The following is a 15948-nucleotide window of genomic DNA, read 5'->3' as shown; positions in this document are numbered from 1 at the left end:
CCTCCTATGTGAATTTTCTTTTAACATGTCTAAAGCTCATTAGCTATATCATGAAAAAGGAAAGCATGAGATGTGATGCACTGTAGGGAGGCTGAGTGCAGAAAGGAGAAGCGGATTCTCAGTCTTACCTAGAAAATCCATCATTTTTTCCAAAACATTTATAAATGAGTGTTTTAAATTCCATATTTTTACACACTTTCCAGACCTGTGCAAGAATACATTTTATTAGTCACAATTTGTCACCTTATGATACATTGGGAAGGTTTCCTCAAAGGTGCCCTGAATGTTTAATGACTCTAACATTGCTTATATTTAAAACACGTGTATGAAAAAGAAAACCTATGTTTTAAGGTTCTACATAAAAAAACAAGCCAAACTACAACACAAACAAACCCTTTCCCCTAGAATGTAGTTGGCCACTCAAAGATGGAGTAGTTATGTTATGAGTTCCCAAATGTTACCAGCAGGGGGCAACGTTTACCTGCTCAGGCCACACACAATACCTTTATCTGTTCGTATATATGTATGTATGTATGTATGTATGTATGTATGTATGTGTATATATATATATATATATATATATATATATATATATATATATATATATATATATATATATATATGTGTGTGTGTGTGTGTTTGTGTGTGTGTATATATGTATGTCATAACATGCTTGTTTTTCACTCAAGCAGAGTGTGGTAATAATCAGAAAGTGTCAGGGTGATCTGGTTCAAGAGTGTATTCTCACTGGGTGTCCTGTCTGTAATATAAAGGAGCTATTGTGAGTGAAAAAAAAAAGAAAAAGGAAAAGGGCCAGGGCAGAGGGCAACAGATGTAGTATAGGTCATGCATGCTAGAGAAGTTCTCGGCCCTATACCAAAACATCTGTCTCTGTCTGTAACTGGGCCGGCTGGACTGTAAGCACTGAAAAGAGGCCTGCTCGACAGTATCCGTTTATCACCTTCATTTTGTCACAGTTTACTTACAAGAAAACTAAACACAGCCCAGTCATGTTTAGTGTAAATGACTTTATTCTCCAGACAATCAAAGCCTTGCTAAGAAGAACAGCTCAACAATTCTGGAAAAAAGGCATTTTCTAAGGAAACCTATGACTTGCAATAAATTGTTCTGTGGAATTCTGAGCTTTGCCTTTATTGTGTTTTTATTAAGAATAGATTTCTGTGATTACTGCTGTGACCTTTTTTCACAGTTTAACAAATGCTTCCTGTGGACTTCTGCTCCTATATCCTCCTGCAACAGCACTGTTGACTTTAACATATGGCAAATCCATACAGTGAGTGTTAACAACTCCACATATGTTTTATATTATAGATAACTTCACCTATTTAGCTAGTTTCCATAATTCTTCATATTTCAACAAGGGTCAATGCAAAACATGCACATATATGCTATACATAGACTAGTGTGAGTGAGCAGCTGCTTATTTTCCTACACTTGATGACTAAGGTTTTAGTTGAAAATGTAATTTAAAGTAAATTGTATTTTTTAAATATATGCTGTACAATTGAGTTCACAGTGTCCACAAGACCCTGGCACTGCAGTGTATGGAGGAAAACTTCACTGGAAACATGGATTTTATCAAAACAAATTCTTTAATATGCCTTTAAATAGAGTATGAACAGAACTCTATAAGAGCAGTCCTTAGGATGAAAGCGTGCAGACCACATGGGATGGTCTATCCTCATGCTCCTCTCTTAACAGTGACCTTTCAGTAAGTGTGTCTGGCTGGCTCTCGATAGGCCACTGCTCTCCTAAAGCTTAAAACAGCCGGTCGTTGTCTGGCACTGAGACTAAAAGCCTGCTGAAATGCTTCATTCAGAGCCATAGAAAGACTGCCAGCTGAGAGAGTGCTACCGTGCACACATGTTTTCCTCCCTGATTCCATTAGGCATACCATCCCTTGGGCTACTCTGGGACACTAAATTCCAGAATGATGGAGAAAAAAAGATATAAAACTAGTTCAAAATGCCATGAATGTTCCTTAATGTAACTTTGAAGGTTGGGTGTCTGCATCCTGTTAACCTACTTTAATTACCCTTTGTTCAAGCAACTTGGACCCACCATTTTTCCATTACAGAGTGTCTGTTATGAACAATGCTTTTCTTGGAAGTCTGATATTTGAGTACTTCTTCTCAATCCATCTGCATTATGGGATAAGAATGATGATTTTATAGATCAATGCGAAGCAATTACAAGCATTGGAATTAAGTAAGCAGTCATCTAAGGCATAGCTCTGGTTAAAAATAGTAATTTTATTGTGAAATGTGTAAATATTGTTCTAAGGTTCCACACAATATTTTTTTACAGTACAGTGAACAGTATCTATTCCTATTCAATTTCAGATGTCTTAACCAGAAAGACTTTGTTCATCCACACATCCGACTCTACCAAGATTAAGCAGACAAAATGGCCACCACAGTGACATCACTGAGCTGTAGGGTTGCTTTTCCCAGAATCTTGGAAATGTCTGTATTTCTCAACATGTGCAAACTAAAAATTATTTTTAAAGAAATGACATGAGGAATACTAAAAAAATACTAATATATTTAGTTCTTTTCACTTTAGCTGGATTGAAGTTATGGAGGCATTTTGTCTGTAGGATCTTGGCTGAGGAGTCTGCTGAGTGGGTACACAGAAATGACACTTTTGTGTACAGTAAATTCTAAATGAACTGTGTGTGTTTTGCACAGGAACAGCTTCTGCACCATAAAGAAAGGTAAACCTGGCCTGCACTGCTTGTTCCTGAATAGCAATTTTTGTTCCAAATTAAACCATGCAAACATGCTACATGAATATAAAAAATTAAAAATAAAAAGACAAAGTAGAAAACAAATGAAGCGGTTCTCAAAATTGGCTCTAGAGCTCTAAATCAGATTTACATTGAGATACAAGTCAATAAAACAAATATTTAACTAATTACCATCAACACGGTCACGCACATTGTCAAAAAATGCTTCCACTTTTAATGCAACCATTTCCCCTGGTTTGTTGTAGTTGGTTTTGCTGTAAATCAGTTAATTACCAATTCACTGCTTACAGAACGATAACTCACTGTGCATGTTAGTCTTCCAAGAGCAGTGGCGATTGGGATTAACTTCAGTTTTTCATAAAACCACTGAGTTTACTGGACTTGGGTCATTGTTTTGCTGGAGGGACTGTTCACAACCTTTTGGAAAAGATCATCTGAAATACGATAATATGGGGAGCCATTTACAAATTGCCTTTACTTTCACCATTAGAAATGAAATCTATCAAACATTTCATTGAATTTCTTAGTAAATTGTAAAAGAATATTTACCATTTTTTATAGCTTGTCTGCCAGCCTGTATGGGAAAAAAAAAATTCAGCTACAGTTTGCAAATAGAAAATTTATTTTGTAGACTAATTCTTTTCCTAAACATTTAGTGGAATATAACTTACCTGTCTTGCTGAAGAGTCCTCTGCTTGGTCACTCACAACTTTAGGAGCTAAAATGAAATACAATAAATGGTAACAAATGAATGAACTGTGCATGAACTATAAATGAGTTTGTCATTTAAAAGAGCAAGATCTTACGCAGTGGCTTTATGATTGAATTAATGGCATGTACGACTCCATTAGTAGCCATCATGTCAGCATCAACGACCTGCACCCTGTTGACGTATAGAGTGGAGTTCCTCTGGAAATACATAATTTAAAAAAAACATTGCTTTTAAAAATAGTATGAATGAGTTGGCAAAACAAGCACTTAAACATTTATACCTAGTTACATATAAGCTTGCAGAAACAAATTTTAGAGTTCGTTTTTGCTGTTGTGTTCTCACCAAGCCTAGCTCAAGCCTTTCTCCTGACATGGGCTTCACTCTGGTGTGAGAGGTCACTCCACCACTAATAAGAAACTCCTCACCTATGTGGTACTTCAGAAGGTTGGCAAGCTCTCTGGGATCTCCTAGATAGACCATTAAACACAGCTATGAGTAACGAACAGGCACATGGAAGAACTTTAAGGAGATAAATTCATGTGTTTTAAGTACACAAGGCAGTAGAAAGCACAGTACTTGTAATTTTGTTGAGATCAGCCGAAGGCATGGCACGGAAAGCATCATTGGTGGGGGCAAAGATGGTGTAAGTCCCTTTCTTGTTTAGAAGCTCAGTCATGCCTGCCCTTTGTATGTTGCCAACCAAGGTGCTGTGAGATAGTAAATTGGGTAATAATCATTAACAATCCAACCTACACCCAACCCAAGCCATTACATTTGTGAAAATTACTAGTGATCATCTTGAAACAATGGTTCTGTCTGGAATTTTTGCAGAAAATGTCATCACATTATTCAGAATTGTTTATTTTAGAAATTTATTTTGGTGTAATATTTGAAAAAAACCTAAACATTACACAATGCATGGCCAAAGGACACTTGACTATCACACCCATATCTGGTTCTTCCCCAAACTGTTGCCACAAAGTTGGAAGCATACAATTGTCTAGGATGTGTGCTGTAACATTAAAATTGTCTTATCCAGGGACTCATCCCAAACCTGTCTCAGCATGACAATGCCCTTGGGCACAAAGCAATCTCCATGAAGACATAGTTTGCCAAGGTTTGAGTGGAAAAATTCACATGTCCTTTACAGAGCCCTTTACAGCCCAACTGCAACACCAAGTGCACCCCAGACCTTCTCTTTCATCATCAATGCCTGACCTCACAAATGCTCTCTGAATGACCAAATCTCCATAGCCAGGATCCAAAAGAATGGTAATAATTATAACATCAAATGTAGGGCTAAATCAAGAAACCAATGTTCAAATAGCACATATACACATGTGATGGTCACATCCTTTTGGCAATATGATCCAGGATGAACACCCCATAGACAGCACAGACCAAACAATAACCATGTTCTAGTTACATTCAGATAACAACAACAAACAGATTTGAAAGCCTCCATATGGCAAGTTGGAGGAGTAAGTAACTTTTTGGCTGTAAATGGTCTACAGATGCTCTGTGCTGAGTTAAAATGTGACTGTAAGCACACTTGTAAGTATTTTATCGTTCGTAGAAACACATGTTGCATATTCTATTGCATTTATTCAATGACATTTCAAAGTGAAATTGTTTGAAATAATTTCAGGTATTTTGGATCACATTCATAGTAAAATAAAACATTATGAAAGAAAGTTATTATGATCATTATTAATATGTTCAAAATGTCTTTCTTTGCTGAGTGTTTTTTTTTAAAATTAGTTATTTAATGAGCTTAAGAGATTGCCTTATTAGAATAGATAGAAAGTTATATAAAAATCAAACAGTATCTCACAAAATAATAAGGTTTTCAGCTGCTGTTATGCATTTCAGTAATGTACATTTGAGGCCTTGTTGATCTATAAATGTAGAACTTTTTTTTTTCTAAATGGAATGTCAAAATGTGCATATAAAATTTGGACAGATATTTCTAATATTAAAGTCACAAAGTGTTGAGTAATAACACTGACTTCTTTGGATGTACTGTACTGTATGTGGGAGGGGAAACAGCTGTATATACACTATTTCAAACCTACAACTCTGCTAAATCCATTACACCCCTTTCCAAGGGATTTTTCCTGCTTGGGAATTTATGGAGGTTTTAAGCTTGAAAGAGGACTGCTGAAAACACAAAATAGCCCCACATATCCAGGCAGCACCTGTGAGATAATGGGCTTTGTGTCTGCGATTATTTCTTGTCTTTATGTCTTCAGTCATAGTCAGGCATGAGTCATGATCTTGTTATGGTCAGATGCTTACCTGAAACGATTGCCTGCCTTCAGAACATCCATAACAGTTCCCATGGGGTGAGCCAGAATCTTATCCACGATGAACATTGTGCCGTGACGGCCATTTTTGTCATGGGCAGCAATACAGGCGTTCTCGATGCAGAGGTTCTGTAAAGGACAGAGCAGCTGTAAGATCATGGTGGTTTGCCTTAACCATGAGGGATGCTAATTTTGTGTTTCTTGGATGACTGATGGTGTGCAAGTCAGCTGTGGAAAACGTTAGGGTGATCCAGAGGAGAGGTTTCCGGTGATCTGCAAACTCCATTACGCAAAAGACATGTGAGGCTTTTGAAGCTTGAGCTACACCACCAGGACTAAGAACATAAGTGGAAATTAAAGGCTTGAAACCAATGTGATAATTATTAGGTTGTCTGACATTTCATCTTATTCTCAGACTTGGAGGAAATATTGTAGCCCACTCATAATCATAATAAATGATTTCACATAATGAATCTGCAAAAAGCCACAGAGACCAAACAACGTCTCATAAATTCCATATTATGTAATGCTTATGTAATGTGCCATAGTGAAAGCTGGATGACAAGACTGACTTCAAATTTGTGTGGGAAAGAAAACAACAAATGGATTTTCCCAAATCTATTCTAACGGTTCATAAAATGGGTTAACAAAAATAAGCCTTACATTCACAATTTCATACATCATGCTGATATCGTTAATATCTTGTTAGAATGACGGTATGAAGATAACTTACATTTCTATACACAAACACTCTAAGTTTAGTTCCATCAATTGTTTCCAGCTCCTGTCCATGGTACAAACTCTTGGAGGAGAGTTTCCCCTTCAGAACATGGTTCCTCATGAGTTTCCGTTTCTCAGGTGTCATATAAAATGTACCTGTTCACATGTATAATAAAGATGAAATACAATTAAACTGAGAATATTTTTTTGATGTAGTTAATAACGGAAATGCCTGTATCCCAACCTTTGAAAGCATCATTTTGAGGTGCTATCAATGTCAATTCTTCTGAGCCTGAAAGCTGAGGATTTAGTCCAGCTTCTGTGAAATGCTTAGTAGCTGTGGAAACTTGGGGAACACCTTCAGCAAGTTCCTTCAAGGTCTTAACTAAAATACAAAAAACAAAAAGCTTTTAATATAACACTGAGACACTGAGAAGATGATGATAACAATAACAATAATAATAATAATAATAATAATAATAATAATAATAATAATAATAATAATAATAATAATAATAATATGAGCGCTTGTGATGGTACCAGAGTCAGGGATGAGAAGCTCGTCAATGTAATGCACAACTCCATTGGTGCCCAGTTTGTCTTTGCTTGTGACAATGGCTTTGCCGTTGAGGGTCATTTTGTCGTCTTCACAGCCCACCTCCAGCACTGTGCCCTGAAGTGTCTCTAGGGGAGTCCCTGACATAATAGCCTCGGCACAGTGCATGGTCTTCAGGATGTGGTAATTCAGCAAATCTGGGAAATAAAAAATAGATGGACACAACATTAAAGATAAATTGAATTCTTTTAGGCTTAAATGTGAGCAGATCATTGATTTCAGTAAAAAAAAAAGCTATATAATAATTTGTTCTGCTAATCCACTTTTTCTGTGGTTCTGTCCTGTTCCAAGAGTGTTTTATTCCACTTATACCACAGCAACTTGCCAAAAATATTTATTTTTAACATAAATTAAAGAATGACAATTCATACTTGGATAGTTCCATTTAATGTAGTGGAACATTAGTGAAAGTCATTATCACTATCACAGTAGCTTTAAACAGCCAGTCCCTCACAAGCCTCTCTTTCTTTAAATAAAACATTTTATATACAACTAATATTCATAACATGTTTAAATGATTTATGTATAGAAATATACAGCATATCCTGTCCATTCTGATAATCGAACTCACCTTTAAGAGCAACTGGATCGCTCATGATTCTGTTCAACATTTCTTGAGGAATCTTCTCAAATGCTTCATTGGTTGGAGCAAATACAGTATAGGAGCCCTGATTCTCCAACACTGAGGTAAGACCAGCATCATCGACTGCTTTCTAAAATAAAAGATGGTAAATGAATTCTGTATATTGAAAAAAATGATAGATTTGGTCCAAAATAAGAACCTCAAAATATCTGACATTTTTCACTTTATGCAAATTTCATTTTAAAACATGTTGAGACAATTCTGGCTAAGAAAATAATAGGAAAGGAAATATCATCATACTTGCAGAGTTGTCAGATCATCATCAGTTTCAAGGAAAGACTGGATATTGTTGTTGATGGCTGTGATAACCCTGTCAACAACGTGTACTATTCCATTAGTTGCATGCTGGTCTGTCTTTACCAGCCTTGCACAGTTTACGGTCACAATCTAGAGAAAGTATTTTCATTGCAATATTAATAGTGTTAACACATGATATTCACTTATCCCTTCTGAAGTTAGTACTGATGCTATTCACCCAAAACCAGTAATTATATAGAAATTGTACTGTATACTCAAATGTGCACAGTATTCTCACATATATACAGTATGTTCATGCTCAAATATCAGTGGAAAATAGTTTAAGGCTGAGCAGCTTGGCAATGACCGACTCCACAGTGCAATGTTAAATAGCTTGGGCAAAGAGGAGATAAAATATAAACAGCATAGTGCTGGAGGCACTATTATAAACAATCCTGGTGTTTCTTTGGTTTAGTCTTAACTGTCAAACTAGAAATCACTTACGCCATTGGAATAGTGCTGGATATGAACATCAAAATCCTGGTACATTGAGGAGAAGGAGGACCCATGCTTGAGGTCATCTGAAGTCAAGCGTTTGTTTATCATGTGGTAGTGCAATGCATTGAGGAGCTCAATGTTGACATTGCTCACCAAAGCATCCAGAATTTCCTAAAACAATAGTGCTAAATCATTTTCGGTTCTTCCAAGAGACATTATGCGCATTTACTGAAACATGTAATGTGCAATATGCGGTTGGAGTGAACTTAAGGTTGTTTAAAGTAAAAATGTTCACTCACAGTGGGAAGAGCAGACCAGGCATCATTACTTGGGGAAAAGAATGTGAAACTGCCAGGTCCCTCAATTTCCTCTCTCAGTTTAGCTCTGTCAGAGTACACCTTAGTAGTTGTGGCTCCAACCACCCCCAGGGTGTTGTAGATATTCACCAAAGGAAGAGCTGGAGGAGATCAAGAACAATATTCATTATATTCCTCTGATTAATCTCAGATAATATATTCATTTGGGGACTAAATAAATTTGAACAAAATGTACTGAATTTTAAAATGATAAAATTCAAACCTGCAGGACAGCCCTTCTCTCCCAGCACCCTTTCATAACCAGGGCAACATTCATAGGTAATCACACTGTAAGACAAAAGCAAAAGAGTACTTGTGATATTACACTGCATGCGTCATAATAGTCATAATCACAGGATAGAATTTACTAGCATTTTTCCTTACCTAAACTTTAATAAACTTTTGAAAAAACTTAATTTATTGTCCATTGCCCTTTGTTGCAAATGTATCTGTGGTTAAAAATGACATATTTGTAGTAGTCTTCAATACTAACTGATCCCAGCAAGCCAATACTTAAAACACTGGTTACAATTATAACAACAATATCATTTATTTATTTATTTAGCCTGAAATATCATATATTGCATATATTATTTAACTGTATAACCCAGTAAAGAAGTGAATTAAAACAAATCCAACCCCACAAGTTTCTGCTTATTCAGAGAATCATATTATTATATTATCTGAAAAGCTTGGTTTTTCTTCCTTTTGTGTTATTCCTAAAACCATAGCAGCTTCAATTGTTCACACTTCAGTGTACACAGAGACTAGGCAGACTGGACTATTCCACATTGTTTCCATCAGGATGTGTTTCCAATAAATGTCCTCTGAGGCTTTAGTTGGCCCTGGAAGGCCATCAAATGAAATCTGTTTAGGGAAAAACCAATGACACATCAGCAGCCAGAGGAACCTCCAGAGAAGGAGTTTAGAGACTCATACTGAAGTAATAACTCCTGCCAGTACAAACAACAGAGAGTCTTTCTTACGGACTGCTAAGCTAAGGTGCAAACACAAGGCTACTGGATATTGTTTTTTGTGGTCAGAAAAATATGATTATCCCTCTGTAATGTATTTGGACTGTTTTAAATCTATCAGAATAAAATACAGTTAATTTAAAAATAATAAATTAAATATAAATATATTATAAATAAAATGATAAATAATAATAATTAATTTCTTGTAATTAAATGAATGTAAATTAATGTAATTGCACATTTGATGCAACTATGTTGGCAAGTGTGTAATTGAAATTGTCTTTATAGAAACCACTTGTATAGATAACCAATATGGAAACTATTACATAATCCATCATATATTTTGCTCAAGTCCTCTTTCACTGAAAGTTAGAAAATTGCAAAAGACTTATTCTGACTGACCACATTTATCCTGTGATGAAATATTTCTATCCTGAAGGGATGAATACCCCCATCCACATGAGCATGAGGGCTCACTAGAATCCACCAGATCTTGGCCAAATCAAACACCAATGGGACATTTTGGTACAATGTGTAAGAAAATCTATCATGAAAAGAACAACTGGCAGAATATCTCTTTTAAAAATGGTATTCATTGCTGTTGTTTGGTTCCAGGCACTTGTACTTGTACTGTTATTTTATGTTATCTCCTAAACGACATGCTAATTTCTTTGGCTGACCTTAGTCAACCAAAGAGGAAAAACCTGAGATTAAGGAACAAGGTACACTTGTAAAAGTAGAAAGCACACTGAACCGATTATCATAACAGATGTTAACTCAACTCTTATTTGTTCTCCACCAGCATAAACAATGTTGGTAGTCATGGACTTCAGATAAATAAACAGCAAAGGCTGGATATTTCAAGCACAGTGTATATTAAATTTCCAAATACCACGGTACGTTTTCCACAAGAAAGGATGTGAAAGTTGCAAGAGGCTAATGGACATCACCATCAACTATAAATTCAAGTCCAGCTGAGTCAGCGTATTGTCTGGTTCTTGCTAAAAATTTCAGTTCCTATAACAGCATGGATGTCAAAACAAACAGCACAATTCCCTTGGAAACATTCTATAATTATTTACTGCCCTTTCAAAATTCTGTCACCGCTGGCCACTGAGGTAGGGCTGGAATTATACAAAATGAAAAATAAAATAAAACTGCCTTATAACCATCACAAAGACTCATAATGTGGTGCATTGTAGTGATGTATGTGTTTTGTTTTATATGTGTTGGATTGTGGGGCAGGGTGATCAGCGGGGTCAGGGATCTATGCAAGATGGGCAAATGGGTATGGGGGCCCTGCTGAGGTTCCAGCAAAGGGACTCATAATATAATGATCTGTACCAGATTACAATCCAGAAAGGACTGACAAAAATGTACCTAATACCTAATTCACTCTCAGTAACAGCTTTATTCTGGTAAGGGTCACAGCTGTTCCAGAGCCTATGCCAGAAATACTGAGTGTGAAATACACCCTAGGATGATGGGATGTCATTCCATCAAAGGAGGAACCATGTGCACATAGATTCACACACTTGTTCACATCTAAGGGTATATTAGGCCATATCCAGGCCATCTACTAGCATGTTTTGGGAGGTGGGAGAAAACCAAAGAACCTAGGTAAATTCCAAACAGACAGGAGGAGAACATGTATAAAAAGCACATACAGTAACACAAACTCAGGGTCAAAGCTGGAGATGTGAGGTGGCAACGCTTCCCACTGCCACCAACATGCCTCCCAGGACCATTCGTGCCAACATTCCAAATTAAAGATATCAGTGATGCTGTGAGAAGTGTTTCTATGAATAATTCACCAGCAGACTACAAGAAAGTGTCATAGACAAGTGTGATAAACAATTGAAAGCATTTGAAACATTAATTAAACAAAAGTCACTGGCAGTGGAATTTGTTAAATGTTAAATGTCACATTGAAAGCTGCAAGTTTGAATGACCCAAAGCCAGAGGAAAAGTGGCATAGCAATGTAAGTCCTGGATTTAGCAAATCCACTTTCTGGGTATATCCAGATATGAAATAACTGTGTTAGCTTTCTTATGTCTTTTACAAACCAAACAAAGAGGTTGTTCCTCCGAAATGCAGACAACTGTAGACTTCAACACTCCCAAAAAGTTGAATGAAGTTCAGGCTGATAGTCTAAATTCTGTTTTCACAAATCAGTTTGTGTCCTTTTACAGCCTTACTTTACAGACTTCATGCACACTCTTAGGATGGGGGTTAGTGAATGATTTGTGTGTGTTTGGGGTATATTAGAGCCCTTGACTGGACTCAGTGCAAGCAGTCATTTCTTCAAGACATCTGAGCACCCACAGCAGCTTTCACTTCCTCTCTGGCGTTCATGAGAATATGCTATGAAAGAGACACTGTTAAGAAAGGAAAAGATGAATAAAACCAGTCTTCTTCTGTCTCGCAGTCCTTTTACTCTTCATTTGCACACTCTCAGCTAGGCTGCAAGAGTGATGCATTGAGTTGATGAAAGTATTTGTGAATATATGAATGTAACAATATATATATATATATATATATGAATGTAACAATCTGCACATGTGGTTTCTCTTTGACCCTCATATACATGTCTGTGGAATGTTCAGGCCAGTAACCAATAACACCTTTCCCCCCCTGTGGGAACATTAAAATGGACGTCAATCAAAGAGAGCTTCTGTGGAGTCTGGAGCTACGCTTTGAGCCTGACTCAATCCCTACGGCATAGTGGAGACCACAGAAATGCAATCAACATTGTGAACAATTCAGCCTCACAAAGACTCATGGCTGCATGGTTCATGGAAGAGACACATGGAAACCATTATTAGCATCAGTCATTCAAGCTGACCTTGCCATCAGAAATTCAGTAGATAGCCACATATCCTTAAAAGGTAAGTAATAAAGAAATGGAAAGACAAACAAAAACATGGTAAGTGCAGAATGCTTCCATAGGTTCAAGCAATACATTCTAAACAATGCATAGTTTCAAACATGCCAGCTACTGATACTGGATAAAGTGCAAAATAATTTTGTATAAGGTGACACTTCTGCATTCTACTAATGCCGGAAGAGGCTCTACTTGGGAGCACAATCTAACAAAATTCTTGGCAGATTTGTACTGTATAATGCATAGTGACTAGTAAAATAATCTCCACTACAGCAATGATGAGAAGAGCTGTAGAGGTGTGATTTCCCAAGAAGCCTCTTCCATTGCCATTGCTAAATATTTACTTTGGATTCTCATATGTACTTGTTACTTCCCTTCGTTGTGACGTTTGGCCTGAACAGTGGAGTTGGGGTTGAGTTAGCCTACTAAAATCCTGCCAGCCTCCTAACCTCTACATTTAGAACAAAGCTTTAGTATGTGTGAGTCAGCTTGCTGCAATATTCAAACATGACTGATTATTAATTTACATTTACTTTTTCTTTTTTCAAAATACCAAGGATTCAAATCCTGAAATGTTCTGAACGTTTCAATATTAAAGAGTTTCCTTTTAAAAAGTCAGTCCTTCCACTGTGTAGTCTGATTCCTGGCATTCGATGAAATACATCACCAATAAGGAATAATAATACAACAAGGCATGATTACATGGAAGCAGTGGCTTAGTGGTTAAGGCTCTGGTCTACTAATTAGAAGGTTGAGGGTTCAAACTGCAGCACTGCTAGAAAAAAGAATTTACTGTAATATATACGTGAGAAATAACAACTTCTTCTTAAATTCCACAGTGGATATCTCCTATACACAGACAAAGCTGTACATGCTGTTATGGATGTCTGCAATGACAAGTATATGTAGATAGTTTGGAGGAAAGCATGCAGACTCTTCAAGAAGCAGTCATTAAAATATTCCACCAGAGAAACGTTTTATGATTCGCATAAAAGCTAGCAGTGCTCCAGGTACACATAAGCCTTAGACTTAAGCAGGGACAAGAACTTTCTTCTCTTCAGGCTATGGTGTCTGCTAACGTTTATCACTATTGTTCTTTGAGCAGTGACTCTGGAAAATCGACTTGCACTCTACACATTACTGCCCTGTTTAAAATTGTTGCAGATCATTTCAAAATGTCCCACACTTTGATATAGACTGATTTAAAATGCTTAATGATGACAAGAAGAGTGCAATTGCTTTTTTTTTAGTGCAAAAGTAGTGCACAAATCTGCAGCACTGCACACAAGTCACCTACTGATGGTTTTAACCAACAAAGTACTATGATCATTTCTACTCATTATTACTTTGCATATAATGCAAATAACAAAGCCCTAGATACAATCTCATATTTATCCAATCCCTAAATACCTAACCCATGTTGTGTTGCCCCTGAGTGAGCCCATGGAATAATTAGTACTCATTTCATGATCTTTTATCTTTTGTAATTGACTTAACTGTTGGGTATGCTGATACGACCATAATGAGTTCTCCTAACAGAAACCAGACCTAATATAAGGAAACTATCGAAAGGCAAATACCACATAGGAATTTAACCAAATACTGAGGGGGAAAAAAACACTCATGCCATTCCTGAACTTCCTACCTCACTGTTAGGAGCCACAAAATCATTGCTATTAAGTTCATGACCAACAATGCATCTTTTAGTGCCTTAAAATAAGGGGTAGATTTCTCACAGACACACAGAATCAAATTTTTTTGTAAAGCAACTGAGAGTCTCAACAGGATAAATAACTAAGTCCTGACCAAGATAAAGCACTTGGAGCACTAAAAACGAATGAATGAATAAATGAATGAATGAATGAATGAATGAATGGATTGCATGATCTCTCCTTTATCAGGGACATGCCATTAAACTGCTTTCAGACATGGAAAAACGTTACTTGGTATGGAATCCCTTTTGAATAATCAACCCTAAGTAAAGAATCCAATCACAGAAAGAGTCAATATGGATTGTTTGAGACTGATTTGTGTTGACTTACGTTGGTTTGCCGCATATTTTGCGGCGATACCACTGCTTGCAGTTGGTTAAGTACTTCTTCTCGGTTCCTTGGATCTTCTGCATAGCACAAACGTTTGGGCTGAAAAAAAAACACATATATATATCAAAAGAATCACTTGAATCGAGTCTTCACTGAACCGATTCACATATTTTGCATCAATGAATGATTTTTTTTTGTTTTTAAAACCACTTTTAGTGATTTCCAAGCATCTATCCTGTCTCAAATACAGCATTCTCAACAATTTCCTGAATAACAGGAATAACAATAAAACTTTTCTTTTGTTTCAATGGCAATAATGAAACTGATAACTGCAAGCAATGCAACACTGCAGTCTGTGTAACAAAGAGCTCCAAAAGTCAGCAGAATGCATGTTAACATCCTTACCCATGCTGTCTTCCTCTTATCCGGCTGTGCTGGAGAACTGATTGATATGGGGATTTTGCGGCGAACACCGCAGCGATTAAAGTGACAGCGAGGGCACACAGAGTCAACCGCTTCATGTTGTCGCGATTTCCGCCACACTGCGGCCGAGAGCACGCGCGCGCATAAATACCGAGAAAAGCGCCCGGGGTGTGGGCGGGGCTTAAAAAATAAAGGCTGCATGAAATGATAGGGCAGAGGGTTCACAAACTTTTCATTGCAAAATAGTCTTAGTTTTCCATTGTACACGCTCTGGGATATTTATCTGTACCATTCCATGTTAATCCTTTCATGAGTACATTTGATCAGGAAAGTTGCATGGAATGTTTTTCTTTACCAGTGCATTTTTTAAGGTACAAAATATCCACAGGTACCACCCACGCCCCGTCCTCAACCACAAACATACAAGGTAGTACCCTTCTTTCTTAGACTGTACATACTGTACATATAGAAATTAGGTCACGTAAAGGTCGCATAACCAACATGCTTTGACGTTTGAGTTTGCCTTTACGCACCTTACTTTCGAATTATTTGAATCAAGTATTCAATAATTATTAATATTGTCTCGGTCCCCCTTTTGCTGCCAAAACAGCCCTGACCCATCAAGGCATGGACTCCACTAGATCCCTGAAGGTGTGCTGTGGTATCTGGCACCAAGATGTTAGCAGCAGATCCTTTAAGTTACTTAAAGGATACTTACAAGACTTAAAGGACTTACAGGACTTAAAGGATACTTTTGATAGATACT

General features: G+C 36.9%; 1 protein-coding gene across 1 annotated transcript; it reads right to left on the bottom strand.

Moving 5' to 3' along the window:
* Positions 1–2253: 2253 nt before the first annotated feature.
* Positions 2254–15324, bottom strand: tgfbi (transforming growth factor, beta-induced). The gene is made up of 17 exons (XM_058397660.1): positions 15165–15324; positions 14760–14858; positions 9082–9146; positions 8802–8959; positions 8509–8673; positions 8008–8154; positions 7696–7837; positions 7049–7261; positions 6753–6893; positions 6522–6664; positions 5781–5917; positions 4059–4189; positions 3825–3949; positions 3577–3679; positions 3442–3488; positions 3320–3344; positions 2254–3204 (listed from the first exon to the last, which is right to left on the bottom strand). Exons 1-17 carry the CDS (start codon positions 15278–15280, stop codon positions 3143–3145), a joined length of 2019 nt encoding a protein of 672 aa, XP_058253643.1. The 5' UTR covers positions 15281–15324; the 3' UTR covers positions 2254–3142.
* Positions 15325–15948: the final 624 nt, after the last annotated feature.

The sequence above is a fragment of the Hemibagrus wyckioides genome, linkage group LG08 (genome assembly GCF_019097595.1).
Source record: "Hemibagrus wyckioides isolate EC202008001 linkage group LG08, SWU_Hwy_1.0, whole genome shotgun sequence".
NCBI classification, from domain to species: Eukaryota; Metazoa; Chordata; class Actinopteri; order Siluriformes; family Bagridae; genus Hemibagrus; species Hemibagrus wyckioides.
Note: the sequence above shows the minus strand (reverse complement) of the source record. Positions and strands in the feature narration are given on the sequence as shown.

Bases quoted from the DNA above. Each gene is read 5' to 3' on its own strand.
- tgfbi (XM_058397660.1), bottom strand. From the start codon at position 15,280: ATGAAGCGGTTGACTCTGTGTGCCCTCGCTGTCACTTTAATCGCTGCG. The intron at 8,674-8,801 runs GTGAGTGAACAT...CTATTGTTTTAG, and splicing joins CCTGGTCTGCTCTTCCCACT to GAAATTCTGGATGCTTTGGT. The intron at 3,345-3,441 runs GTAAGTTATATT...TTTCCCATACAG, and splicing joins AGGACTCTTCAGCAAGACAG to GCTGGCAGACAAGCTATAAA.